Below are 26,533 nucleotides of genomic sequence, written 5' to 3' on the forward strand. Positions count from 1 at the left end.
CTTTTTGTTCACTCATTCATCAACAACACAAGTCCTATCCACAACATTCATTGGTTAAATCATGGCTAAGGACGAGTGGTCGGCGGAGGAGGAACTGCAGCTCTTCCACGCAATGGAGGGCTTGCGTCCCGTAGGCATAAATAAACATTTCTACATGTCCTGCATTTCGGAACGCCTTTCGAAATCGTTAAACCGGGAGATGTCCAGTGATTTGATCTGGAGACATTTGGGCACAATGTATAAGTTGAAGGAACTGGACAATCTGGAGTGCTTACCATTTCCGAATGAGGAGAGGGAGTTTAGTTTGCCTGAGCAGGATTACGCATCGTTCGTGAGCAAAAAGACAATTGCGGCCCACGTTGGCGAAGACACTTCCGAAACACAGCCACCAGTAGCCACATCAGCTGTTGCTGTGTCAACAGAAAGTAGCAGTAAAGGTAAAGTAGTTTTATTCAGAATTCTTATGTGAAAAAAGAATATCCTGTATTTGGCATTCCAGGATCCAAGTTTGCAGTGGTACACGCAAACTCAGGGAAGGAAGGCGATAAAAAGGCATCAGCCAAAGTGTTGGATTTGCCAAAGCGACCTGCAAAACGTACGCGTGGTTCTATGTCGAATGAATCTATTAGTCCCTCAACCACACCTCCTCCGATGCAAAGCAACAAGCGTCGTCGTATTTAAAAGACATTGCTCAAGTTAATAACAATTAGTTTTTATTAGTAGAAAGTAAACCACATGACCAAAACTTTGATTTATAATGTAAATATAAAAGCACTAATCGTCAAAGTCGCTGTCGCCAGACTCGGTTTTACTTGGCTTATCTTGTTCTTGGGCTTCAGTTGCCATTTTCATGGAATCCAACAGTGATTTCAGCAGGCGTTTATTCAAATGATCCGTTTGGCTTATTTCACGAGCTGGTTGGGCCTGTTGTGGGTCGTCTGCTTCCGTTGGAGGCGCAGGTGGTGTGTTTACTGTCATGGCTTCAATGTTTTCCAAAACGGGCATTATTTTTAAAAATTTGCAGCCGCTTTTTATTTTTCTGATCTCTTCCTTCTTTATGACACAGCTTTGTGTCACACAGCTGTTAGGGCTACCGTAATTTCTGTACATGTTCGATTGCTGAATTTAGTATTACTTTGCAACCCTAGTAAAAGCAGCTTTGCACGCAGGCGTTGTGTATTTTCGAGTAGCGCCCGATTTCAATTTAAACGATACAATTGAAGATGTTTGTGCCAGAAACTGAAGATATGTTGCCAAGGGCAGCTCCAAGACCCTGTGCGCCTGTTCCACTAGGACATAGTGACGAGATTGTGAAACCAACCGTACCTGAACTTTCAATATTGTTTGGTCAACCACCGCAGCAGCAGCAACAACAACAACAACCGCAGCATCACCAGCATCAGCAGCAGCAGCAACAACAACAACAACAACAACAACAGTCAGCGTCGGTCCAACGTCCTGCAGGCGGTTTTGCCTCCTGGAAGAAACAAATATTGCCACGGGTTAACTTTTCACCAGTTTTAACAACTGAACTGGGTCCAGCATCTCCGCCGGTCTCTTCATCTGCAGCAATCAATACAGCTTCCGGTTGCAATGAGTATAATTATCTTCCACGGAATCGCGCCTTTGATGGTGATCGCACATCGCCCGCGCAACCTTTGAATGTTAATACGAATTTGGGTTATGCGATGAATGTGCCTTCTACTTATGCACGAGAAACTTTTGCCACTGACGTTTTAGTGTCGAATCCTCAACCCCAATCCCATAACCCCACTCGACCAACTGTAGGCACAACTGATGTGCTCACGATTTGTGCAGGCACCCAAACAGATCCAGAAACTTCATCCTCTAGAAGAGAGTCCATATCTAATGTAGTCAGCCATTTGGCGGATAAAAACGACTTGAGGGAGATCCTAAGTCAACTGGAGATTATGCGCCAGGAACAGCAACAATTGAGACGCCTGTGTGAATCTCTGGTTCAAAAGCAACACATAACGAGCTCAAAGACTTTCAAAGAGACTTCTTCCCAGTGCGAGATTGTAACTGCGAAAAGTGAGTAAATGCCAGTACCGAATTATGAAGATCCTCTTAATCTATCCACAACTTTTGTAGGTAATGCTACGGTTAAGCGGACTACACCGATAGTCCACGATTACATAGTGGAGGAGGATGAACGATCTACGCCGTATGAGGTAGTACCAGCCAGAGCCCTTCCTCAATTTCAATCTCCACGTGCAGCACCGCCAATGGCACAATCCACTGGATACCGGTGCACTACTCCGCAGGGCAAACAGCCAGCTGCAATGCAATCGCCTGCAACCAAAAGTCCTGTTATTGGCACCGTTTTACCTAAACCAAGCACGGAAAAGAGCTTAGTAATGAATGAACTGGCCCGGAAATATCTACCACAAAAGCAAATTAACGAATTAATGGACGAACTGCGTCTGTCGCCGGCGACAGTTAACGATGTCGCTGCCAGCACCGGTTCCAACACAACTCCACTGCGTCAAATAGATAATTTCCATCAAAGTCCCAGCAATATATCAAATGCTTCCTATGTATATCTGAAAAAATATCGCTTGTTACCCGAACAACGGTTGCCTTATGATCATCATGCGGATATGATGAAGTTGCACAAGTTGCAGCAGTCGGAATCTCCTGTATCGCCATCTCCACAAGGCCACCAGCCAATGCTCGATTTGGATAATATACGTAATCAGCCAAAGTTAATTTAGGAATACAAATATAATTAAGTATATGTTTCGCTAATTGTTTTAAAATACATATTTTTCAATACATGGATTACCTTTAATATTAAGCTGCATTAACAAAAATTGAAAGAGTACAATCACACAAATATTAATCAAACAGAAACGCAAATTTTGATTTAGACACACAATATTTTGTATAAACTTTTAATGGGCAACACATAAGGGATTCTCTGTTTTCCCTTGAAAACTAAATCTTAACGCAAAACTAATTGCAGCTCCGATGCGGATTGTAGCAGGACCTTTAAGCCTTGCATGAAGCCAGCGCATTGAGCAAAGTCCGTGCCAAAAGCAATGCGTGTGTGCACTTCAAGGGCATTGACGTAGTCGGCTATTTGAATGTACTGCACTATTTGATTAAGATGCTGCACCGTTGTTGCCGTGAGCTGTCGAGGGAATGATAAAGATTACTTCATCTGGAGAGTAGATTTAATAAGTATGAACATACCCTGCCATCGCGCAAACAATCATAGAGATTTTCCAAGCGTTTTACCACATCCACGAATTTCCGTTTGGTGCGCTATAAAAATTGATACTTATTAGAAATGAAATATCATGGTATATACAAAAATGACATACCGGATCATTAGTTGCGCTCAAGCATTGATTTTTCAGCTCCTCGAGCACCGTTTGCAAATAAATGTATTCCTCCGGAAGTGGAGGTTTCTCCTTGGGTGGCTCTGGTTTCCGCTGCTCTTGAATGGGTGCCGGCTGTTCGGTATATCCAAAGGATTGCTGTTGTTGCTGACCCGGCCAGTATTGCTGATGTTGTGGATTTGGCACCGCCGATGCTTGGAAATTCATTTGTTGTGGTTGTTGTTGTTGTGGTGGAAATGCCTGCGGATTATTATTGGCCGCAGGATTGTAGAAACCACTGTTACCCGGCGGTGGCGCATTCTACAACAAAAGTATAAATACATATATCAATACGTGAAGTCTAAAATATACAGATTATGTTAATGCAATATTCACTTGATATTGATTGGGATCCATATAGCTATTTTGATTTTGGTTCGGATCAGCGCCGTACAAAGGATGTAATATTGGTGCTGCACTGGACTCCACTGAAGGCCTTGGTTTCGGCTAAATGAAAATACATAATATTACAAGATTCTTGCAGGAAATTTAAAGTTCAGCAAGTCTTACCACGCGAGAGGATTTTAAAGCTGGTGGATCGTTCCAGCCAGGTGGTGGTGTCGGATTACGCTGCATGTTCTGCACGAGTGATGCCTGTGGAGCAGCTACAGGCATTGTTTCAATAGGTGCCACACCCGGTATATAATTGTTTTGTGAAGTTCCGATAAATGGAGTTGTGTTGAATTGCTGAGCCGTCGATAAGGGATTGGTATTGAATGCATCACTGCTGTACGACTGTGGCACACTGGCAGCCTGTGAGACAGGAGCCATTGCGCCAGGGAAGGGAACAGCTGCCGGTGCTGGAACTGGATTGTATGGCATGCCATATGCACTGGTCGGTGCTGCTACTGAAGGATCCAAGACGTATTTAGACCGCGAATGCAGGCCAGATCCACCAGATATAGCAGCTGCAGCAGGAGGACCACCCGAGGAGCTGGCATTGCTCGAGGGTCGTGGCGGATGAGAAAGTGGTTCAGCTTTCATCTGTGGAGGATTGTATATTTGTGGAGGTGGCTGAGCGGCCTGGAATGGAGCTGCCGCCAAAGGCACAGATGGAGGTGCTGCTGCTTGCTGTTGTTGCCAGCCGCCATTTGTCGGGGCATTATATTGATTCTGCGGCTGTCCAAACATCAAGGGATTTGCCGGCTTTGAGAAGGAACCACGCGGCTCCTGATGTCGCAAATAGTTCATTGGAGTTGCAGCTGCCACAGACGGCTGTACATGATCCATATTGACGGCGTTGCTAATGCGTTCACGTAGCTGATTCAGATCTTCACTTTCCGCATTGGCCTTGCTCAAGGTGGTAATATACTGTAGAGCAGCTGTCACTGCACCCTGGGATGCAAGAAGTCCACTATACTCGGATATAAAGCCCGCAAAACGTCCAGCCAAGTCTACAGCAATGCCTTGCTGTTCCAGGGACTTGGTCAGTAGCATCACCACCTCGGCCAGTTCCTGCAACTCGTGTGTGTTGAGTTTATAGCTCTGATTCTGCTGCTCCAGTTGCTTCAATTGATACCAAGCGCTCACTAGCTTATCGATGCTACCAGCACAGATGTAGCACAACATGGCATTTCGGGTAAACTCAATGCTTTTGCTACACTCGTTCAACAAGCGATCTCCCAGCCTCTCACAGATGTCCACTAACTTGCGCTCGCTGTGCTTGAGGGCAGCCACCAGTGCCTCCTTCCAGGAATCCACCGTGCAGCGGTTGACAAAGTCAAGCCAATCTCGTGATACCAGGGCCGAAATGACATTGGACAGCTCGTTTTTCTGCTGCAGCAAATAGCGATTCTGCGTACGTGTTAGGGTCTCTATTCCCGCCGTGGAAGCTATAATCAGTGCCTCTGGTATGCGCTGCGCCTCCAGACACAACTCTACGGCAGCCTCAGTATTGCCCGTGAGTATGGCTTCCGTAATTAAACTGTCAGTGTCTAAAAGAGGAGAAAAGAAATTAATTATTAGAAATCTTATATGATCACATAAAATGCATGGCAATCAATAAATAATAAGACTACTATTTCATAAAACCATACATAAAAAATATAAATTAAATGAGAATTGAGAAAGAAATTTTAAAAATATATATTTAGATAATAGTTCGAAACTACTTTTTACAGCGCATAGGAACTTTTTATAAAAAAATAAAACAAATTATTATCATGGACCGTTATTATTATAAGTTATATTATTGAAATTATGTGGTAATTATTATATTTTAATTGTTTATCGTTTTTCTTCAGTGATAATCTTTTGTTTTGAGTAATTTAATAAAACTTATACAATAATCATTTTTTTATTGAATAAAAAAAAAGATCATTATTTTTCTGGAAAAAAAATCTTAAAACTAATGAATATTATTGAAAAAAAAAAAAAAAACAGAAATTTAAAAAATCATAACGGAAAGGCAGAGCTTGTATAATAATAAAACTTACGGTCACCACTTGGAATCTTAAACTGCATTCGCGAAGCAGCCGGATAATCGTTTAGGGTTTGCGGATCGATCGTTGTGCCATCAAATGCGGTTTTATTATCGGCAGTTTGCTAAATACGAAAGTAAATATGTTTGATAAAATTCGAACAATTTAAATAAATTTAATTAGACAGATAGTCAATTAGTCAAATGCATATGAGTTTTCTAAATCGGATTTCTTACCGAATTATCGGTGCTAGAATTAGTGCTTTGATCGCATTCAACCTCTGAAGAGTCGCTCTGCTCGAAAACCAAAGCACCCCAATGTTTGGAAAGCATGAGAAATTGTTATCAGAGAAATATAGTAAAAGGAAAGATGAACTAACTAATGCATTGCTCAATATTGATAACGTGAACTGAAACATATGTTGTTATGTTGTTCTTTCTTCTTTTTAGAGAGATAAGAACTGAACAGAAAACTAAACGGAAACTGAACTCACATGTGTAAGAGTTGATATACGGGTCGTAAGTGTATCCACGTCTGATTGCGAGTTGCTTTCGGGCTCTTTAATGAACTTTGTAAATTTACCATCAATATCATCTTTGTTGTAGCCTAAGGGATTATATTTAATTAACTATATTTTCTAAGTTAAGAGATAATCACTCGCATACCTAAGAGATTGAGCATTTCTTCTTTGGGATTCAGTTCAAAGTTCGCTTTGATGAAATACCAAATGTATCGTCCATGCTGATCCGTTGATTTATCAGCCCTTTGACGGCAATAATCGGCATAGTTAGCTTCTGCCAAGGACAGCTCCAAGGCATTAGCCCGCTCCACTAATCCTGGCTCGGTGGTCAACTGTTCCACCTTAACAGTTTTAGATGTGCCATTGAAACTGACTAGTTTACCGCCAAACTGTTGATGAAATTCGCATGAGAAGTTTATAATTTGCATATTCTTTGAATTCTTACACCGAAAGTCACGCCACAGGGGCGTTTCATCCATTTGGGAGCATGCGTCAGATCGTGATAAACAACTTGAGTAGCCTGCTGTGGCAAGGGAGCTTGAGCAAATTGATCCATGCCCGGAAAGGAATCGGCTATCTTTTCCGATGTTTGCACCAAATGATGTGTGCCACCATTTAGCGAGTAAATGGAAACAGCTCCCTCCAAACTGGCGCTGGCAATAAGCGCTGGATTACGGGGGCAGAACTGAACATCGGAATACCAGGACGCTGTTGTGGCCACCTCCGAGAGGATTTCGCCTTCGGGTATATTAGTGTTTGGGTTCCAGCAATAGATACGATTATCCTTGCCACAAGATACCATCAAATCAGTATCTTGCAGGCACCACGACATGCCAAGTACTCCCCGATCGTGAATCTGATAAGTCTTTGCTGGAGCGGTTGCATATCGCAAGTCCCACAGCTGAACAACAGGCGCTTGATCGTCCTCGGATGCCAACCACACTTGAGTCGCCACCTCGGGATGCCATTCGATGGCGTGCCATCTCACGCGAGACTGAGTGTCAGACAGTTTGATTATTTGCTGACTCTTGCGCAAGTCCCAGATGACACAACGTGTGCTGAACACAGATGCCAAAATGTGTTGCACTTGCCGATTCCATGCCACGTTCTTAACATCCTCGAGAGGTTGCGTTTTGGCACCGGGATTTAGTGGGCTGACGGGGTTGTTAAGATCCCAAATGTAAATCTCCGACTCCGAGGCACACGAAGCGAGCAGGTTGTTTAGGAATGGGTTAAAGTCCAAGCCAGTAACGGCACCAGTATGCTTATCCTGGCGGGCCAAAAGCGACTCCTCATTGGCGAGCATCTTGGCTGCGGAATACACATTGATATGACCCGCTTCGCATCCTCCTACAATCAGGCCATTTGGATGCGGTCCATTTATACCAAGGGGACTCCAAATAACCTTCTGGAATCTGTTAAATGACATACATAAGTTTTAAATAGTACATTAATTGAATTTCCGCTCAACTCACTTGAAATCGCTAGGCACGCTTGCCTTCAGCTCCAAATCGTAGCTGGCATCGCCAATACTCGGTGAATATATCTCCAATGTTGCATTTGCATTCGAATCAAATTGCTGAGCTGCTGTGCCGGCGGCCAATAAAATTTGTTGTTGCTCCGCTGGCGACCAGGCAATGTTCACAGTCTTTTGTAGCTCTTTGATTTTCATCTTGAGAGTCTTGACTGCAATCTGAAATGGATATTTCGTGTTGTTTTCAGTATGCTTTACTGTTGTTCTTATGAGTACTGTTTAATTGAATTGGTGTCACGTCCAATTGGAGCGCGCCCCGTCATCACTTTTTTTTCGGTAGCAATAACTTTGTCGTGGCCACATTGTGTTACATGAAATATTGTGTGTCATCTTGAAATTACTATTTCTTATCACTTACACGCAATTAATATCTAATAATTGCCTCAACAATATTATATATTGACTGAATTTATACAATCTTTTTTAAGAACGAACTGAAAATTGTAATTCGTTCTGAAGAAGTTCAACCGATGCTGCCATCTGGCGAAAAAAAAACACTTGATGTCAACGTCTGGCAACTTTAAAAGCTGATCTAGATCATTTTTCAATTCAGTGGCTTTTTCGAAAATGATCTTTTTGGTAACATAATATACTATACTTGATAATTTGCAGAATTTTTGTTAGATTTTTGTCGAATTTCGGATTTTTTTACAGAATTAAATTTGTTACTTTTCCCTCCAAAGGGTTAAGAACACCCACCATTAATGGGATCATTCACATTATTTTTAACAAATTACAAATTAGTTTTCTTCAAAATTATTGCTAAATGAACTAAAAAAAAAACCACATTTGAATTGTGTGCCGACCATTTTCATCTGGAGCCGGCGTTGATTAAATCGATGCTATCGGAACCATCGATAAGCATCGCAAGCTCATATTTCCATTTCGATCAACAGAACACGATAACGATAACCTTGCTGAATTTAAATTTTAGATAATGCAAATTTCAAAATGCAATAACTTTATAATAAATTAATAATATGATGAAAGTTTAAAACTCGAAATTAGATAAAAATTAAGGAAAACATTTTAATGAAGTTTGAAGTTCGTCACCCCAAGGAGAGACTAGGTTCAAATTGAATTCTAAAGAGTATATTATAAAAATCAGAAAATTCTGAAGACTTGCTAAAAGTTCTAACGTTATTTCCAAGTACTGTTCTCAGTAGCTACCAACTTTTTAAAGTAAACGAAGATCGCTAAAAATAGAACTAGCTTTAAAAAAGCCAAGTTAGCAACAGTGGTAGAAACTCTTGAAACAGCTGTTTTCGCACTATCATATGGCAGTATTTGTAGTAAATAAATAACAATTAAGACAATTGCAATTAAATTTTGCTGCTCTTGCTTTATTGAGTAAAATAAATATTTTCACGTATAATTGTTATAATTCTAGGTATGCGTGTATGTGTGCTAGATATTTATAATACACTCGACAACTTATTTGGCGCTTGTAATGGCCGTTACTCGCTGCTCCACTTTCGCCACTTTGTTGTTAATTGTTTCCAGATTTTGAGCAAAGGTCTCCTGTACGGAATGAAGAAGTTCCTTATTGTTTACCAAGCTGGTGGTAATAGTGCCTTGTTTTTGTTCAATTTCAGCAATAATTTTTGCAAAATTGTTTGCTGCAAGACAATACACATGATAAGTAAGGAATTCAATAAAATGTATATATCAATTTACCATATTTATGTAAGGATTCCAGGGCTTGCATGCGTTCGATTACGTGTGGAAGAATTTCAACAACAGGCTCGGTGCGTTTCGCAATATCATAGAGCTCGGAAATCTTTTGGTCACGTTTCGCGTCCTGAGGGCTGCCGCTGGACTTCTCCTGCACCGCATCCATTTTTCCGGCCAAAGAGGAAAGACGTTGCTCAATAACATCCAATTTATCCGGTTGCAGCAAAGCTGCCTTGGTGCTTAAATGCCTCACAGCTTCGAGTACATTGGTCGTGTTGGTCACTGCCGTCAATCGACTTAGCTTTTCGGGCTGTGCTCCAACAGCCTTTTCCAACTGATGTAAACGTTGCTCGAGGCTGGCAACACGAGCAGTGGACGCCAAATCTGTGCCCGGTGTGGGCAAGGCTGTCAGGACACCGGACTGCTTAAATTCTTCCACTTGGGCCACCAGCGCTTTGACCTGCTTATCATTGGGCATTTGCTCCTTGCCCAGCACCTGTTCCAACTTTAATGTATCCAGTACTCGCTTTGCTGTGCTGATAACGGTAGCAACAGCATCGTAGGATTGTTTCTCTTCATCGGCGATCTTCCGATCCACTTGCAATGCGGCAACTTCATTAAGTAGTTCATTCATCTCAATTTGCAGGCGTTGGCATTTCTGCACAGGAGTCTCCTTCTCCCCCTGGCCAACCAGTTCGTATTCGCCGCCGCGTACATCGTATCCACGGCACAAGCGACGTCCAATTCTATCCGTGAAATCCACGCTGCCCTCAAAAGTTGCATTATTGAAGCGTTTGTGGGCGACACTTGGTGAAATATGCATTCGCTCAATAGCATCGTTCTCTGGTTCCTCTTCGTAATAGTCAGACGTGTCGATCTCTGGGTCATCTGGAGTTTCATACACATCCGGTTGGTCATAAGCCTGAAATTATTATATACAAACATACATATGTATGTATGTAAAAACATTTGTAAAAACTCCCAACTAAAGTTCAAGCGTTTTACTTCTTACAATGCCGGGTAGGTTTTGAAATTTTGGATCTGCCATTTTGGTGGGCACTGCGAGCTAGTTGTTTTAAATACGGTTTGAATTATACTAGCTTTTTAGCTAATTAATAGAAACTTTTGCAAAAACTTTTCTGCAAACAAAAATGGACAGCAAAGCTGAAACTGATGTCACATAAACAGTGTTGCCAATATAGCTATTTTATAGCTAGCTCTGGCAATTTTCAGAGTTCGCTTGCTAGAAAACATGTAAAATTCCTACTAGCTGGTAATCTGGCTATTTTAAATATATTTTCAGCTCAGTTTTGCTATTAATATTTTTGGTAAAACTGTGCAGAAGTGACCACAAAAACAGCTTTAGTTTCCACTTTAATTTTGGCAGCATTGGTGTGGAAAGTCTGTTTTGGCACAAACGTTGCCACCCTGCAACATTTTACGACCTAGCAGCCGGAACAATTTTAATCAAATTGCAAAAACATTTGCAACTATGAAAAATGAATTTTGTTTTAATGTTTTCATTAATTTTATCTAATTTCGAATTTTAAATTTTCATCAACTTATTAATTTATTATTATTGTTATTATTTGAAATTTGCATTAACTTAACGCGTTCTCGTTTTTACTACTAATTCAGTATTTATTACCAGTAGTTCTGGTATACTTTAGGTATCAAACGCGCGTAGTTTAAATTTTTTTAGTTAATAAAAGTTGGCTAGTATTTGAGCTATTTTACATCGCAATTTTAGCTACTTTTCGGATGGTTTTTGGCCAGAAAAAGCTATTTTACCTCTATATTGTTGGCACTGATTAACAGTTTAGTTAGTTAGTGGGAGGAGGTAGTTTGGGTGCTATTTGGTGTGCTACTACTAAATAAGGACTTGAATTGTTAGTCATATTAGCTGAAGAATGTCGTCCTTGGATTATTGCCTTTACAGTTATGGTGAACTGCCATTAGAGGTAAGTTATTTGCGCTCGTGATTCACAAGTCAGCTGACAGTAAATTACTATATACGATTAAATCACACAGATTGTTCTACACATATACAAATACTTGGGCTATACTGATTTATTGGCAGCTGGTGCCACTTGTCATCAATGGAGGAACGCTTTATATCAAACGGAGTTTATTGAACGGACCCGGGTGCGATTCACCAAATGTGTCCTTTCGGATCAGCATAGTCCTGCAATTGATTTGCTGAAATGCGAAAGGAGCTTTCGTCACTTTCTGTTTGAGGATGTCACCCTGGGACAGGCGCATAAAATGATGGCGTTTATTGGCCAGTCGGCGCATTCATTGAACTTGGACAATGTGGACTTGAATGATAAGCAGTTCTATGGGATTCTACGCATGTTGCCAAATCTTCAATCGCTTTCAGTCACGCGATGTTTACCATTGTTTATGTCTGCTACCTTTTTGGATTCAAACTCATGTGATTTGACTGAAATATCAGCACATTTGGCCAGCATACGGGAGCTGACAATATCACAAAATCGTTATCTCACGGATGCAATACTTGTGCGCCTCACTGCACTTATGCCCAATCTGGAATTAATTAATATGTCCGGATGCCAAATATCATTTCACAATGCAATCCACCGACGATTTTATCCCAACGAACCAAGTGCGCCCAGTGAGTCGGTTTTGACATTTAAATACATTTTATCCGTGCTCGTCCAGCAGCGAAAGAAGCTGCGAGTTCTCGACTTTAGTCACACAATAATCGGACACTCGTTGATGGCATTATGTGATCTCAGCCAACCTGATGATAATGGTCGGCCTGGTCTGCAACTGGAGCGTCTATATTTGTCGGGTTGCCGACAGTTGAATGTGGCAACCATCAAGGGATTCCTCTCCACACAATCCCTGCTGAGTGTCCTTGATTTGTCGGGAACTGTGTGTCTCAACGATGACTGCTTGGTGACCATTGCAGGCACAAATCCCCAGCTGAAGAGCTTGAAGATTAGCGCTTGTGCTGGCGTTACAAACATGGGTGCTATCCATTTGAGGAATTTATCACGTTTGCAACACTTGGACATTTCGAATTGTGATGGCATAAGCAGTCCTGGCATTATAGAGGGTGTGGGACGTGAGCAGAATACTGTGCTCCTCGAGCTTAACGTATCAAACCTGACAATCTGTGAAGAGGCTATCAGAGCGATAGCCAGAAATCTGCGTGCCTTGCGTTCGCTTCACTTAAATAATTGTGTCAATGGGGTCACGGATGATGTGATGCAGCTCATCATAAGTCAGCTCTGTTGGCTACGCGAGCTGTCTCTTGAAAGTTGCTGCAGGGTAAGTCAAAGCATAGAATTAAATATATATAACCATTATTAGGATTCCTTTAATAAACTCTAATTATTTTTCAGCTAACCGACGCTGCATTAACGGGCATAAATGTGTCCAAGCTGCAACTAAACAGGACATCTTCTATTGGCGATATGTACCCAGCGCCAGATAGTTTCACAGGCTCATTGCAGTCCATTAAGATCTCACTGCGCAGCAAAGCAGAGGAGGAAATTGTACGCGATGCCAAGCGAAAGCAGGCGATGATTGCGGCCTATGAAATGAATCTCATCAATGAGGAGGATTTTGAAGGACACAATATCCAAGCTTTACGTGGCCTGCGATCCCTGAACTTGCGTGGCTGCAATAAAATAAGTGATGTCTCCTTGAAATATGGCCTAAAACACATTGAGTTGAATAAGCTTCTGCTCTCGCACTGCCAACAGATATCGTTATTGGGCATGGAATCTCTAGTTAACAATTGCCCATCAATTGAGATACTGGACTTGTCCGATTGCTACAATATTAACGATCAGGGTATCAAGACTATAACTGAAAAGCTGCAACGCCTTCGCTCCTTGGACATCAGCGGATGCAGTCAACTGACGGATCACAGCATCGATGCGATTATTGTTAATTGTCAATGTCTACAGACGTTATCCATTTATCGGTGTCGTAGCATGTACACGGATATTGAGGATCGTCTTTCCGGACTGCGTACATTGCGCAATTTATATATGGACAATATTAACAGCATTGACAATGCCGAATTCTTTCGTTTGAAGAAACGTCTCGATTGCTGATATATTGCGGCTATTTTCGTTGTATTTGTGCTTTATTATTTTCAATTGTACAATTTTCGCTAGTCAAGATATCCAAGTCCTTAACACTTGTATATAAATCGCACAAATTTGAATTAGTGGCAATCGCAATCCCATTAAAATCCATTTGGAGTTGACATAATTTTTAAGCTAAATAAAATTTACTTAGTAGCTGTGATTTTTTGCAAAAAAAAAAAAAAACCCAAATGAAAATAATAATATAATTCAATTTGTGAATTAGGTGTTGTGTGTCTCGAGTTACATTTTTTATTGTTAATATTTATTGTTATTTATATAATTCGTGTGACCTTAAAAAATATTTAAATAAAGAAGACTGTCGTGTTTGCCTTCGGTAAAAATGAATCGATTTATTTTGAGTTTGAGTTAAGAACATTTTGTTTTTTTTTTTTTTTGTTATACATGCTAGAATCGTCATCATATTGGAAAAGGTCCATCATATATATGTAAAATAGATTGTTTACTTAAAAGTAATTTTATATTATAATAGACTAGGAAAAGAATTCAAACATGTATCATGTATCGTTATCATATCGATGTCGATATCAACCATATAAAGTGTGTCCAAAGTAGTCGCCTGGCTTATAATAAAAAAAATGAATAAAAATGAGGGGATGATCTAGCCTCCGCCTCCGCCGCCGGAGAGTTCATCCTCATATTGTTTGCGGAAGCAGTCGCCCACCGGGAAGAAGTCCCAGCTGCGTTGCTGATACATATTCCAAACGTATGTCTCCTGACCGGTGTACTCGGTATCCGGTTTATTAATCAAATGCATCAGGAAGAACATGTAATTGGCCAGATTGTGCTCCTTCTGGACATGCGTGTCGAAGCCATGCGGTACTATATCAAAGAAGTCTTTGCCCATACCGCATATAAAGCAATTGGACTCCATGTTATCTTTGACCGATTCCAATTGATCACGCAACTCGCCGAATGCGTCAATGATCAAACCCTGGATGATGGCCAAAAGGATGACAATAACGAAGAAGAAGAACGTGATATCAAAGATGATGCGATAAACTTCGTAGTCATCTCCATCGGGATCACCGATCTCATCACCAATGCCACCACCGGCTCGTACTCCCTTATACAAATGGAATACGAAACAGGTCAACATATCGTGGCATTTCCTGTCAATCTCCTCGTCCTCCTCTTGTATGTAGAACTTGCGGAAGAAGTTGAACGCAATCACCGTATAGATGTACACAATAATCGTGAGGAGCATCACGGTCAATACCAATTGCTTGCCATTGTGGGTTACCGACTGCAGGATGGTTCGAAGGGTCTTGAATCCCACGGCGACATCGAGCAAATGGGCAGCAAAGAAGAAGTTGTTGAAGTTGCCCATGACGGAGAAACTAAAGTACCACAGGGAGTAGAGGAAGGCATTGTCCGTGAAGGTGACACCCGCCTTCCACACCTGGTAGCGCCAATCAATGTTCATGATGTACTTGAAGATGCCCGTCTCCTCGCTCTCCTGTGCCGTGAATGCGCTCTTCTCCATGCCCAACAGATTGGAGATGGAATCAAAGTCATAGGTCTCACTGTACTTCTGTCGCACCTTCTTCTTGACAAACTTATCCCAATAGTTGACCGGGAAACTCTTTGCCGATATAACCAACTTATCCCAATGCGATTTGAAATCATCATCCTCCGGCTGTTCCGCAATAAAGAGACCATCGAATTCCAATCTTCGAGCGATTTCCTTCTCCCTCTTGAAGATGGCCAGTGGCACCTTCAGATGGTAGTACGCGATCAACATGGCCAGGGAGACAAGAGAGTGGAGCAGGGCTGCAATTCGTAGCACGTGCTCCATGTAGAAGAAGTCCTCATCGACGTGGACAAGCTCGGGTAGATCATCATCCTCGAAATCACCATCTCCAGAGCCGCCATCACCTGAACCACCTAGACCAGAGCCAGCAATATCGGGACCACCACCTGATCCCGAACCCAAGATAAGTTCCTCCTCACCCGAACCGTCCGATTCCTCCGCAATCGATGTCACCTTGTAGAAGAGCAACATAAAGTTAATGCTGAAGGCCAAAACCAAGGCAACATATTTCAGATTGTAAAAGTTTCTCGCCAGGAAGCTGACGGCCCGATGTGTGTACTGCGAGAAGTCGATCTGGTGGACAGCTGGTGTCTCCTGTGGCGCCGCCGATGACTTCTTGGCCTCCGCCTCGATGGAGGCCATAGCAGCCTCTTGGGCCTTCTGGGCCTCCTGACGCTCCTGAGCCGCTTTCTTGGCGGCCTCGCCACCGAGCAGATCCACTATCGATATGGGCTCCTGGTGAGATTCACCCTCCATAAGTTCACCCGTGACAGCTGCACCATCTTCTGGACTGGATTCACCGCCTTCCTCAACTGATGAACCCGCTGGTGATTCATGGACCACAACCTTGTACATGCCATTTTCCTCCTTGTTGATATCCAAACCAAATGCCTGAACAGTTCCTGGTGGTTCCTCTAATGGTAACGGGGGCAATGCTCGACCAAACGTTTCTTCCTCCACAAGTGGCTCCAAGTCCTCTTGCTCCGGTGCCGGACCACGCATCAGATTCAATAGGATTCCAAAAATATAACGCACCACACAGAAATGGGCATATCCAGTGTAATAGAACATATAGAAGATGATCTTGAAGAATCCGACAATTAGTTCCGGGATGGATTTTGTTTGCATAACTCCAATTTGATGCTTGATATTCGATGGACTCAACATATGGACACCGAATTTCAAGCCTTCCTTTACAGCGGTGATGGTTCGTCTGATGGGATCTCGAGCGGCACGCTCCTCCTCCTCTTCGCTCATGTAGGAACTGTAGGCCGTATCGCGTTTAACATTGCCGCCTCCATCATCGGTGGCCATCAATCCGGAGGCATGGGTCATTTCAAAGATTGCATCCTCACAGAAGTTAACAAACGCCTCGAGCTTCTCTTTGTCGCCACCTTCGGTGACAATGGAATAGAAGAAGGCACGCTTGGATTCACGAATCTGAGGTTTCTCCCATTGCTCGATATTCGAGTCCTTGATCTCAAAGTAGACGCGTTCAATGCGCTTCGAGCTGCCCAAAATTTCGATGCGTCCGAGGAAGGGCTCAAAGTAGTTGAGTACGGAACCAGCTGTCTCCAGGAATCTGGCCAAACGCGGCTCATTGGGCATGTGTTCGCTGAGATTTGTGAGCAACACAGCCAGGTTGAAACCGATCTCCTTTGATGGCTCATGGAAGCGTTCAACGAAAGCTCTGTAATCGATTTTTCCCTCGTGATTGCGTTCACAACAAGCCAAAAGGAAATCCATTTCTTCCCTGTTAAATGGACATAGATATGGATATGGTGGTAGTTAGGGATTAAATTTAATCAGATGTCTGACTTACGGTGTGTAGTTCTTGGATTGCTCCATTTTCTCTCGGAATTCTTTGGGTATAACCCAACCCTCGTTCTTCATATCAATCTCATGGAAGCTGGGCGATTCAATAAGATCCGCCAACTTGAGGAACATGTCGAAATACTTGAGAATCAGTTCCACATTGCCAGCGGATTCAACAAGGGTGTCTACCATCTGCTTTCCAATGGTGCCTAAAGGAACAATAACAGATTTAATACGACTAATCCTCAAGATCTACTTATGACATACCATTAACAACATTGCCTTCCAGCATGGACAACATCATGGTGATCATATCCTTCTGCAAATTAAGCAATTCCTTCAGCAGATCCACCTGACTCGAGTGCTTCGATAGCTTGTCCTGCATGTGAGAGAAGAGGAACAGAAAACCACCGACTGCATCCCATAATCTGGAATGGGCCAAGGCTTGCTGATTCAATGTACATGGACCCTGGATGACTTCAGTGAGCGTATTGAACACTTGACTTGCCACACCGATGGCCTTAAAGAAGTTCGCTTTGCCGGCCGGATCAATAATCTCCTTGCTGGAGTAGTGCCAATAAAAGTCCATAATGGATTCCTGAAGACGCAACAAATAGTCCACAGTGCAAATAACCACATTCACAGTGGTCGTATTTCCCGCCTGAGTACGTAAATAGTTTTGCCATTCTAGATAGTGAAAATAATTTCAATTAAGCTTTACATATCCATATCTATATAATTATATAGTATTTAAGTCTGTCAAAAATGGGTGTACACATTGAAAAACAAAAAAAAAAAATCACTATAATCGAGTGCTTGACTAAAAATACATATTTATCAATTCTAACTATAGATTGTAAACTTAAAGAATCTTAAGGCGGTCACAAATACTGTAATAATCATACGACTTTCATAAAATTATGTGGGATGCTGAATAACAACTAATATAAAGGAACATTCCTTATAAAAAAATGCGTTTTATATTTAGAACTGTGTTGGTCAAGAATATGCTTTATGGTTTCTGATATGCCTTTAGCTATCGGAATTGAATAACTTAATATACCCTTTGTACACTGTTACGTAAGTAATATTTAAATGCGAGACCGTAACAGTTATAAATTTTATAATATTAGCTATAAATAAAAAGTTATATTCTGATTTTTATAAAATAGTTGAAAAATAACTATTAATTTCAATATTTATTATAAAAATTAAAAATTATAATTAATTTCAATTCGTATTATACAAATCATAAATAAAAATTATTTGTGAATTTTTATTATAAAAATTGATTGAAAATTAAATGTAAATATCCAAATAACCAAGTGGTGTGCTTCTAATTCTTATCTTGTACCGTACTCCGATAGGCTTCGTCTTCTTAAGCTTCCGTCTTTATTTAATCGTAGGAAAACTCTTGGTGTTGTTTTTCTTCACAAATTGATTGTTGGCGAGATCGATTCTAGTTCCCATTTGGGCCGCCTCATCTTTTCGGTACCTCGCAGGTCTACTAGGAATGACAAGCCTTTATTTTTACCTACATGCACAACTGATTACGCTGCACACGGTTCGTTTCGTGATTTATGCACTAACTATAATAGCCTCTTTTACGTTTTCTCTCTCTCTCTCTCTCTCCCTTCCCTGAAATCCTCACTTTCCCGATACCTTTCGCTAATTCCCTAACCTTACTAATACAAATATATTTCATTACATTGTACTAGTCTAATTTTCATACTTTTACTAATACCAACACTAATCTTTATTGATCTGATTGGATGTTAGATCATTTTTAATTTTTGCTTACCTCAGATCTAATTATCATTTTAATTTTTTCTTTACAGTTCATTATATATACTTTATAATAATTTTAATTTAATTCTTAACTTAATTTTTATACTTAGTAATTTTTTCCTTGCCGACTGCTTTTAGTCGTGTATGTATTCAATTTTTCCTGTTTAAAACCATGTATTTTTCTTCAATGTGTATAATAGTGATTGACAGACTGTATATAAGTTGATTCATAGACTTACCCAAATTGTGTCCTTCACAGGTGAGTTGGATGAACCGGAAGAGAGCACATGTGAACTCGGCATCGTGCATATTCTTCTCACCCGCTGCGCCCTCGGAGCCGACACCAAGACCTGCACCCGCACTTGGAATATACTCTTTGTTGTGTTGTTGCAAAGTTTGGTTGGGTTTTTACAACGATAGCGGGGATCAAGTATTCATACATACGGGATTGGTGATTTTGTGGTGGTGATTGGCATGCGGGGTGATTGGGAAAGTAGTTGGAAGGAAAAACGAAATCAATACTTCAACATAGAAATACATGTGACAGATGCATGAGAAATGATGCCACAATAATAATAATCCATAATTATAATCATAATAATAATAAAAATAGTAGAAAGTTAAAAGGGCTAGCAAATTATAAGCAGGATATCACATCTATAAGCACTTCTAGATTCGCTCTTACCCTCGGCCTTAGTGTTACGCTCAAAGGCATCCAGATCGAGGACACTACACGAGTTCATTAGACCCGCAATCGATGTGAAGAATCCAACATCCTTCTTCTCCTTCAGGTGATTCAACATGCCCATTTGAATGTCAATGTTACCACCACGCAAGATGGCGATGCCCAAATTGAGTGTCGTCATGACCATCTCCGAAGGTATACCTTTGGAGGCGGAAATGTGCAACAGCACCATTTCGGCAACGCCACGATTTGATAGACGCGCCTGATGGAAGAGCAGCTTCTGTTTCTCCATTTCTTGTTCCTATTAAAGTTTTTGTAATTGAGAATTTTAAGAACTATCAGTTTTATTATATTTACAAGGATGCAAACGCTCCTGAACTAAATATTGTAGAGCCGATTTGGTTTGTTCATTTTGCATTTCTTTTATAGTTCAATTCCACTGAGCACATACGTACATAATTTTCATAAAAACATTGAATGTACCATATAAGAAAATATGTTGCCATTCGTCTTAAACATTTAGGAGTTTTAAAAATACTAAAGATTTAAAAAAAATCAATTTTTTTGATTTATATCACAAGTGCAAAGGGATAATCAACACCAACAGCTGTTTAATTGAAAACCTGACACTCTCATGTTCATATAATTCTAAAATATGAACAAATTCTGCTGAAAAAATAATGGCTCTCTCGAACGTCAGCTTTTAAATTAACTGTTTTTAAGTTCTTTATATTTTAGAAAAAATAGATCAGTAGAGTATAGATTTTATAATATTCTGACTCATTGAAATAGTTTTCCCAATCACACTCGCAGTCTTGCTGTTTTTAATATACTAAATACTTTGTTAGTTGTTCAAGTTATAGAGGCTATAATCAAGGAAAAACTCAATTTTTGTGTAAAACGCGAATACGTGATGTTATAGTTACCATAAGTCGCGACATTCGACACTTAAGTTCAATCGAATGATTGATTTGATAGCACAATTGGGTTAGGATTGATTAATTGTTTGAGTGATTGATTGACAATCTAAGTTGAGCTTACATGAATACTTGTGCCTTCGCCCTCTTCACCACCTTCACCGCCCTCGCCATCTTCTCCGCCTTCTTCCTCCTCTTCGCCACAGGATTTGGCCGCAATTTGGGCATACGACATGTACAGTAGATCCTCTTGAAGTGCACCACTACGTTCCGTCATGGCACCGCGACAGAATGTTGTTACCAATTGAGTTAGTGGATCTGGTTTGCCATCCGCTTCCTCCTCATCCTTTTTGGACTTTTCAGATTCTTCGAATGTCTGTGTCAGATCCTCAATCATTACCTCCTGACCAACATTTTCCTCCTGCAGCCATTGTTCATAGTAGGTGCGGGCAAATATATTACAAGCACGATGTCTATGGGGGATAAAGAACGGTATTTTTGATAAGAAAGTCAATAATATTTTTTTATTTTCAGATTGGCATGCGTTTAGTCTTGAGGTAAGGTTTTCAAATTTTGCTACAACAAAATGAAAGGAAAGCTAAAAACAAGGGATTTTCGGATCGCCGAAATGTAAATATAACTCTTGCAGATCTTAAGATGATGTAAGTAAAAACAAATTAACTTAAATTACACGAAATTAAGAAATTAGAATGGATTTAATCTTACAGATTGATACTGCAAGGTTATATTTTCGATTTATTTAAAACGTTTTATTAGAAAACAGTAATATGTATTATGTATTATGTATTAGATATTAGTAATTCACATGACTACCACCTGCTCATACGATATAGATGCTTGGCGCGTAAGCTTGATATAACTGCCTGGCGTCGAGCGACCGAAATTTTGGAACTCCAACGTTTTGTTTTGTTCTTGGCGCCGGTTGCCTATATTGGATCGTATAATATATAGCATAGCGAGAGCATAAAAATACATATTTATAATACAGCGAATGGGTTAAGGTCACAGCAGAGTGGTATTGCGTTTAGTACAAGTTAGTTAAAATCAGTCAAAAATGATGAGGTGGGAGGCGAAAAAAAAAACAGTGCAAGTTTTTAGAAGGGAATCAAAACAAACAAAAGTTTCTAGAGTTTTAGTTAGGGCTATAGCTTTGTGTGCCGCGTTAGGTTTTCTACGATTCCAATCGATTCGATGATAATACGTATAGTATAGGTAATAACCTGGGTAGAGAATGTAGCGATGTCTGACGGAAACATGCGATAACAGCACGCTTCCTCTGTATCGATACAACGCTCCTGTAGACATTTTTGCTCTGCTGTTGTGGATGGTCGATCTGTAATTGTTTGGTTCACGGTTTTTTTTTATTATTTTTTTTTTATTTTGGTCAGCATTGGGTTGAAAATTATTTGTTTGTTTTATGGTTTGACAGTCGACGAGATTACGGTTCGAAGAAATAAATTGAAAAATGTGCAAAGTTTGAAATAAAATGTAATCAGAATTATAGTATGAAATGGTAAAAAAGAATCGTAAAAGATCAAAGATTTAAGTGTATATATATTTGCAATACCATATTTTAGGTTGAGGTTTACCAAAACCCCCATATACTTACCATATGCAGGCCAAAAAGGACCTTCGCCATTGCCACAATGCGATCAACAGTTTCTTGGGTCTTATCCTTGCCCTTTTCATTCGAATTGGCGTTGACCTTTTCCAGAGCCTGCTCATCGACTGATTCTTCTGTTTTGCCCAGCTTTGAGTAGAGATAATGCTGCCAGGACATTTCATCAGATGGATCCAGCTTGTCGGGTAGTGTCAACTGATTGCGAGCAAATTCAATAACATCGTATTCGTTCATCTTTTTAAGATATCTATCCTTGCAATGCTGAACCAATTCCTGCTCTCGACCAGCAAATAGATTAAGTCCGACGGGCAGTAAACGCTTCAGGCAGGCCACCATAAGACTCGCCTGTACTTCCTTGTCCTTGTCCCGTTTCTTGTCCCTGTTCTTCTTCTTCTTCTTTACCTTACCACCCACCGCAGGCACGCCCTCCGAAATGGCGGAACGTCGAGTTGCCGTCGGCATTATCAGGGCCATATTATCAATCTCATTGGCCGAGATGAAGTTCTGCTCCTCCTTGAGGAAGTATTGGCTCTTTGACCAAATATTGAAGATTTCAGCGACATGATTGTAAAGCTCTTCGGCTTCTGGAATGTTATCCTTTAGCCAATGATTGCGCTGCAAGTCCACGTACTTGATGAGCAATGGATAAAATGAGTAAATGTCCCGCACCAGGAGATTCCAATCCTCCTGAAGTTGTGTTTCCACCTGAGAAGTATCATCGGTGGCCGATTTAATGAATCCTCGCATGCTTTCCTCCTTGTGGAGCATGTTCTCCGTGCGCTTCTTGACGCGCTCAGCCAGCGGCAGGAAGGGATCCTTCAACAGCTCCTCCGAGGTATTAATTATGATCTGCTGTGTGTAGGCCGCAATGCGAGTCATCCAGGGAGCATTATCATTGCCGATGTTCTTCTTGATCATTTTGAGAACGTTGCGGAGTAGTGAGTTCATATGATCGGCAGTTACCATGGTGACATGATTGCCACTGGTCGGACTGACATTGTCGGGACCCTGGGACCACCAGAAGGGCAGATAGGCGCACAACAAAGGCAGTATGACGTCAATGATATGCGGTGCATCCGTGTATGTCTTGTCCGACTCCACGAACTGATCAACTTCACTTAGGATCGTTTCCAAATTAGGCATACAACTCTCCATTTTGACCATGATGTCCTGTGCCTCCAGCGAGTGATCCGCAATGCGATTCAGCAGCGAGAACTGATTGTGTTTATTGAGATGCGGCTCCAGATAGGCCACAGGGAAGCAAGAGCTATAGGCACCCAGACATGAACCCAATGCGGGCCTATGACGTTCGATTTCTGTCTTTAGATACTTGCGCTCGTGGGTCAATGTGGCATCGGTACCCAAATGGTAGAGGGCAGCTAGGATTTTGTAGGAGGCCACTTGAATCTCGTCCAGCAGCAGATCGCTGCCATAATCACAGGCAGCCAAATGATCAAACATTGCCGTCAACACGGGCAAAACCACCTGATTGACATAGCCAAGGGATGTGGAGGTTTTCAGGTGCGTACCACGCAGGTGACTATACTTGCCATCCTGTAGATTCATTATAGTATTGCCCAGATCATCGGACGTTTGATTGAAGAACGTCAACATCGATGTGCGTATAAATTCAGGGCAATTTTTGGTCAACGTCTTGGCATCGATTCCCTTGACGAGGACCTGCAGACACCGCACAGTTATGCGTACATCTGGACCAAAGGCGCTCAAACGGTTGCGCAACAATGCGGCAAGCTTACAGAATATGGATGCCACCATTTCCTTCTCCTTGAGCGAGGCAGCTCCAATGTTATTCGTGGCCGTGGCAATTGCTATGAAATAGTTGCGATGCGTCGAAAAGTATTTTTCCATTAGGGGCAGCACCACCTTCGAGAAGAATTTAATGTCCCGCGATGCGGTCTTGAATGAGGTGCGTCGACTAAATGTCGTCGATGGCTTCAATAGCTTCATGTTGATTGTTGCCCGGTCCAGATACTGAATGAGTTTCTCCAGCAGCGAGTAGGAGAAGCGAAGCTCAACGGCCGCCTGTGTGGCACCGCCTTCCTCAACAGCACCACCCTTGGAGGGCCTAAAAACAGATCAATTAATAAGTATATATGCTATACTGTTCAAAAAATTTTCTAAAATCAAGATTCTGCTCTTAAAAGATAAGATATCTTTTGACTTTGTTATGAGTGGGATTCGAAACGGCGCCTGCTGCTTTCACACTAATGCGGTTTCTTCATATGAAATAGTACTTATTTAGATAATATTCTTAGTATTAGTAATATGGTCTTAAAATGTTTTATTTTTAAACAAAGTTTTTAAAGTGTACACGTATGTTCTTGATTTTAGAAGTTGGTTTTTTTTTTCAGTCTATACTAATTCATATATGAATCAAGAAAAACTACAGTTGAGTATATTCGACATTTAAATACTCCCATATCTTCCACATTTTAATACAATCGTTATGAACTTGTTTGAGCAGATCGGGATTAAGAACAGACTAACATGTATATATCAATTTGGTTCTTAGTGCGAATTAAAGATATATATTCTATTGACTGTTACAAACATACCCACTAACTCATTATACTCTTTACCCTTTTAGTAGCAATTTCAATCTAGTATATATTTCAAGTGATCCCTCTTTCAAATATGGACGTTACTTACTTGTGCAACTTGTATCCCTGATATTGCATATACTTGAGGAACTCCTGCGAACGTTCGCGATCCTTCTTCTTCTCCTTGTCGGTGAGCAGATCGTAGGGCACAAGCTGAGGATGGATGACGCCACCGCAACTGTTCAGCTCTTCGTTCTTCTTCTTCGCCCAAATATCATGTGAGTTTTCAGCCAAACGCTCGGCCATATTTTGCATTTCTCTGCTCAGGGTCAGATTGCTCATGTCCACAGGATGTGGATGGTAGTTGAAAGGACTTCCCTCATTCTGAAAATCATGCTATTGTTTAAGCGCCAACCGTGTTTAATTATGGAAATTCCCCGCGTGTCATAAATCGCGATTTTCATTTGGTTTTCAATTTGTAGTAGCAGTGTTTTTGGCCAATTTTGTGTTAGGGGAAAGAAATTTACACAGTTCGTTATAGTCAAAAATGATGGGGTAAATCGTTAGTCAAAGGGTATTTTGAGTACATACAATTTGGGGCTTCGATTGACGACGCGTCGAGCCACGATGATTTAGTGGCAAATCCATTTCGGAGTGCTCAACGGTCCATCCAATGGCCAACAGACCCTTGAGGCATTCACGTACCGGATCTCGATACCGCTCACGTTCCTATTCAAACAAATATAAGCATAAGACTTTAGTATAAAGAACAGATGATATTAATAAGTATGAGTTTTCATATGATGCGATAAACGATGAGGATGTCCATTGCTGATGATACTACGTACATATTCGGTGAGCATATTGTAGGGCTTTAGGCGTGGATGCTTGCGTTCGCTATCGGATCGTACATCGCCGTATGTCCAGGCACCTTCCAATCGGCGACTGGCCCAAGCATCGTGATAATGCTCACTGAACTTTTGTACCAACGAATTAAGGTCGTTGTCGAGATGTACATTGTTCGTATCGATGGGATTGGGAACATATTGCGGTTGGTCGGGTGCCCCCATTTGTCTGCCATAATAATCCTCGTCGGTGTTCTTCGATAGACTGTAATCGGGTGGCAAGGCACAACCGATGGCAATAAGGCAGGGCAGGGCTTTACCGAACAGTTCCGGGTCATAGTCCATGTTGCTCAGCGAGTCAAAAATGTTTGAGAACAGAAGCATTGTCAATCGCTTCTCCTCATCTGAAGATGCTCCATACGAGCCTTGACCTTGAGTCGAGCCATAGTACTTAGCGCAGCGATCGAAGTGTAAAGTGAGCAGCTATAAGAAGATCAGATAAGTTAGGTCAATCAAACGATCAAATAATCAAACAGTCAATCAATAAGCTAATCAGTCAGTCAGTCAATTATTCAGTCAATCAATTAATTAATAATGCAATTACTCATTCAGTCAGGAAATAAATCAGTCAATCAATCAAGCAATCTGTCAGCTAACTACTCAAGGAATTTGTCAATCAAATTCGCACTCAATAAATTAATTAATCAATCATAAACAATAACAGATCAATCAGTCAGCCAATTAACTAATCAATCGAGCAGTAACTAATTAAATCAGTCAGTGAACTAACCAGGCAATCAACTAAAAAAGCAATCAATCAGACAATTAATAATTCAAATAATCAGTCGGTAAGTCAAGCACTTAAATCCATCATCTAATTAACCAATCAATCACAAAATTAAATAGTCCGTCAATGAGTCATTAAATCAAAAGTTGTTATCATTCAATCATAAACTATAACAGATTAACCAGTCAGCCAATAAACTAATCAATCAAGCAACAACTAATTAAATCAGTCAGTGAACTAACCAGTCAATCAATTAATGAAA

General features: G+C 41.0%; 7 protein-coding genes across 7 annotated transcripts in view; 3 read left to right on the forward strand and 4 right to left on the reverse strand.

The window, feature by feature from the left end:
- The first annotated feature begins 10 nt into the window (after positions 1-10).
- On the forward strand, positions 11-789 carry LOC117785798 (MRG/MORF4L-binding protein). Its single transcript, XM_034624030.1, has 2 exons — positions 11-437; positions 500-789. Exons 1-2 carry the CDS (start codon positions 62-64, stop codon positions 679-681), a joined length of 558 nt encoding a protein of 185 aa, XP_034479921.1. The 5' UTR covers positions 11-61; the 3' UTR covers positions 682-789.
- Positions 692-11,041, reverse strand: LOC117785799. The gene is made up of 2 exons (XM_034624033.1): positions 11,035-11,041; positions 692-1,027 (listed from the first exon to the last, which is right to left on the reverse strand). The coding sequence occupies exon 2, from the start codon at positions 1,003-1,005 to the stop codon at positions 775-777; it is 231 nt and encodes a 76-aa protein (XP_034479924.1). The 5' UTR covers positions 1,006-1,027; positions 11,035-11,041; the 3' UTR covers positions 692-774.
- LOC117785796 (ataxin-2 homolog) lies at positions 1,130-2,863 on the forward strand. Its single transcript, XM_034624028.1, has 2 exons — positions 1,130-2,052; positions 2,113-2,863. Exons 1-2 carry the CDS (start codon positions 1,224-1,226, stop codon positions 2,733-2,735), a joined length of 1,452 nt encoding a protein of 483 aa, XP_034479919.1. The 5' UTR covers positions 1,130-1,223; the 3' UTR covers positions 2,736-2,863.
- On the reverse strand, positions 2,793-8,352 carry LOC117785794 (protein transport protein Sec31A). Its single transcript, XM_034624027.1, has 11 exons — positions 8,237-8,352; positions 7,820-8,037; positions 6,790-7,759; positions 6,490-6,733; positions 6,318-6,430; positions 5,840-5,948; positions 3,915-5,338; positions 3,741-3,851; positions 3,348-3,665; positions 3,217-3,288; positions 2,793-3,154 (listed from the first exon to the last, which is right to left on the reverse strand). The coding sequence occupies exons 2-11, from the start codon at positions 8,014-8,016 to the stop codon at positions 2,966-2,968; spliced, it is 3,747 nt and encodes a 1,248-aa protein (XP_034479918.1). The 5' UTR covers positions 8,017-8,037; positions 8,237-8,352; the 3' UTR covers positions 2,793-2,965.
- LOC117785797 (dynactin subunit 2) lies at positions 9,201-10,744 on the reverse strand. Its single transcript, XM_034624029.1, has 3 exons — positions 10,565-10,744; positions 9,556-10,474; positions 9,201-9,497 (listed from the first exon to the last, which is right to left on the reverse strand). The coding sequence occupies exons 1-3, from the start codon at positions 10,598-10,600 to the stop codon at positions 9,313-9,315; spliced, it is 1,140 nt and encodes a 379-aa protein (XP_034479920.1). The 5' UTR covers positions 10,601-10,744; the 3' UTR covers positions 9,201-9,312.
- Positions 11,042-11,381: 340 nt separating the features above from the next.
- On the forward strand, positions 11,382-14,049 carry LOC117784539 (F-box/LRR-repeat protein 20). Its single transcript, XM_034622295.1, has 3 exons — positions 11,382-11,513; positions 11,584-12,849; positions 12,924-14,049. The coding sequence occupies exons 1-3, from the start codon at positions 11,463-11,465 to the stop codon at positions 13,641-13,643; spliced, it is 2,037 nt and encodes a 678-aa protein (XP_034478186.1). The 5' UTR covers positions 11,382-11,462; the 3' UTR covers positions 13,644-14,049.
- LOC117784538 (ryanodine receptor) overlaps positions 14,045-26,533 on the reverse strand; it is a 33,929-nt gene continuing 21,440 nt past the window's right edge. The window contains exons 18-28 of the mRNA XM_034622294.1: positions 25,488-25,967; positions 25,231-25,368; positions 24,749-25,023; positions 22,067-24,164; positions 21,678-21,790; positions 20,561-20,909; positions 19,520-19,820; positions 19,074-19,208; positions 17,314-17,733; positions 17,054-17,255; positions 14,045-16,984 (exon numbers count right to left, since the gene is read on the reverse strand). Coding sequence (XP_034478185.1) covers positions 14,299-16,984; positions 17,054-17,255; positions 17,314-17,733; positions 19,074-19,208; positions 19,520-19,820; positions 20,561-20,909; positions 21,678-21,790; positions 22,067-24,164; positions 24,749-25,023; positions 25,231-25,368; positions 25,488-25,967 — 7,197 coding nt within the window. The 3' untranslated portion in view covers positions 14,045-14,298. The remainder of the gene's footprint in view (positions 16,985-17,053; positions 17,256-17,313; positions 17,734-19,073; positions 19,209-19,519; positions 19,821-20,560; positions 20,910-21,677; positions 21,791-22,066; positions 24,165-24,748; positions 25,024-25,230; positions 25,369-25,487; positions 25,968-26,533) is intronic.

This window comes from Drosophila innubila (genome assembly GCF_004354385.1).
Source record: "Drosophila innubila isolate TH190305 chromosome 2R unlocalized genomic scaffold, UK_Dinn_1.0 1_C_2R, whole genome shotgun sequence".
In the NCBI taxonomy this organism is placed as follows: Eukaryota; Metazoa; Arthropoda; class Insecta; order Diptera; family Drosophilidae; genus Drosophila; species Drosophila innubila.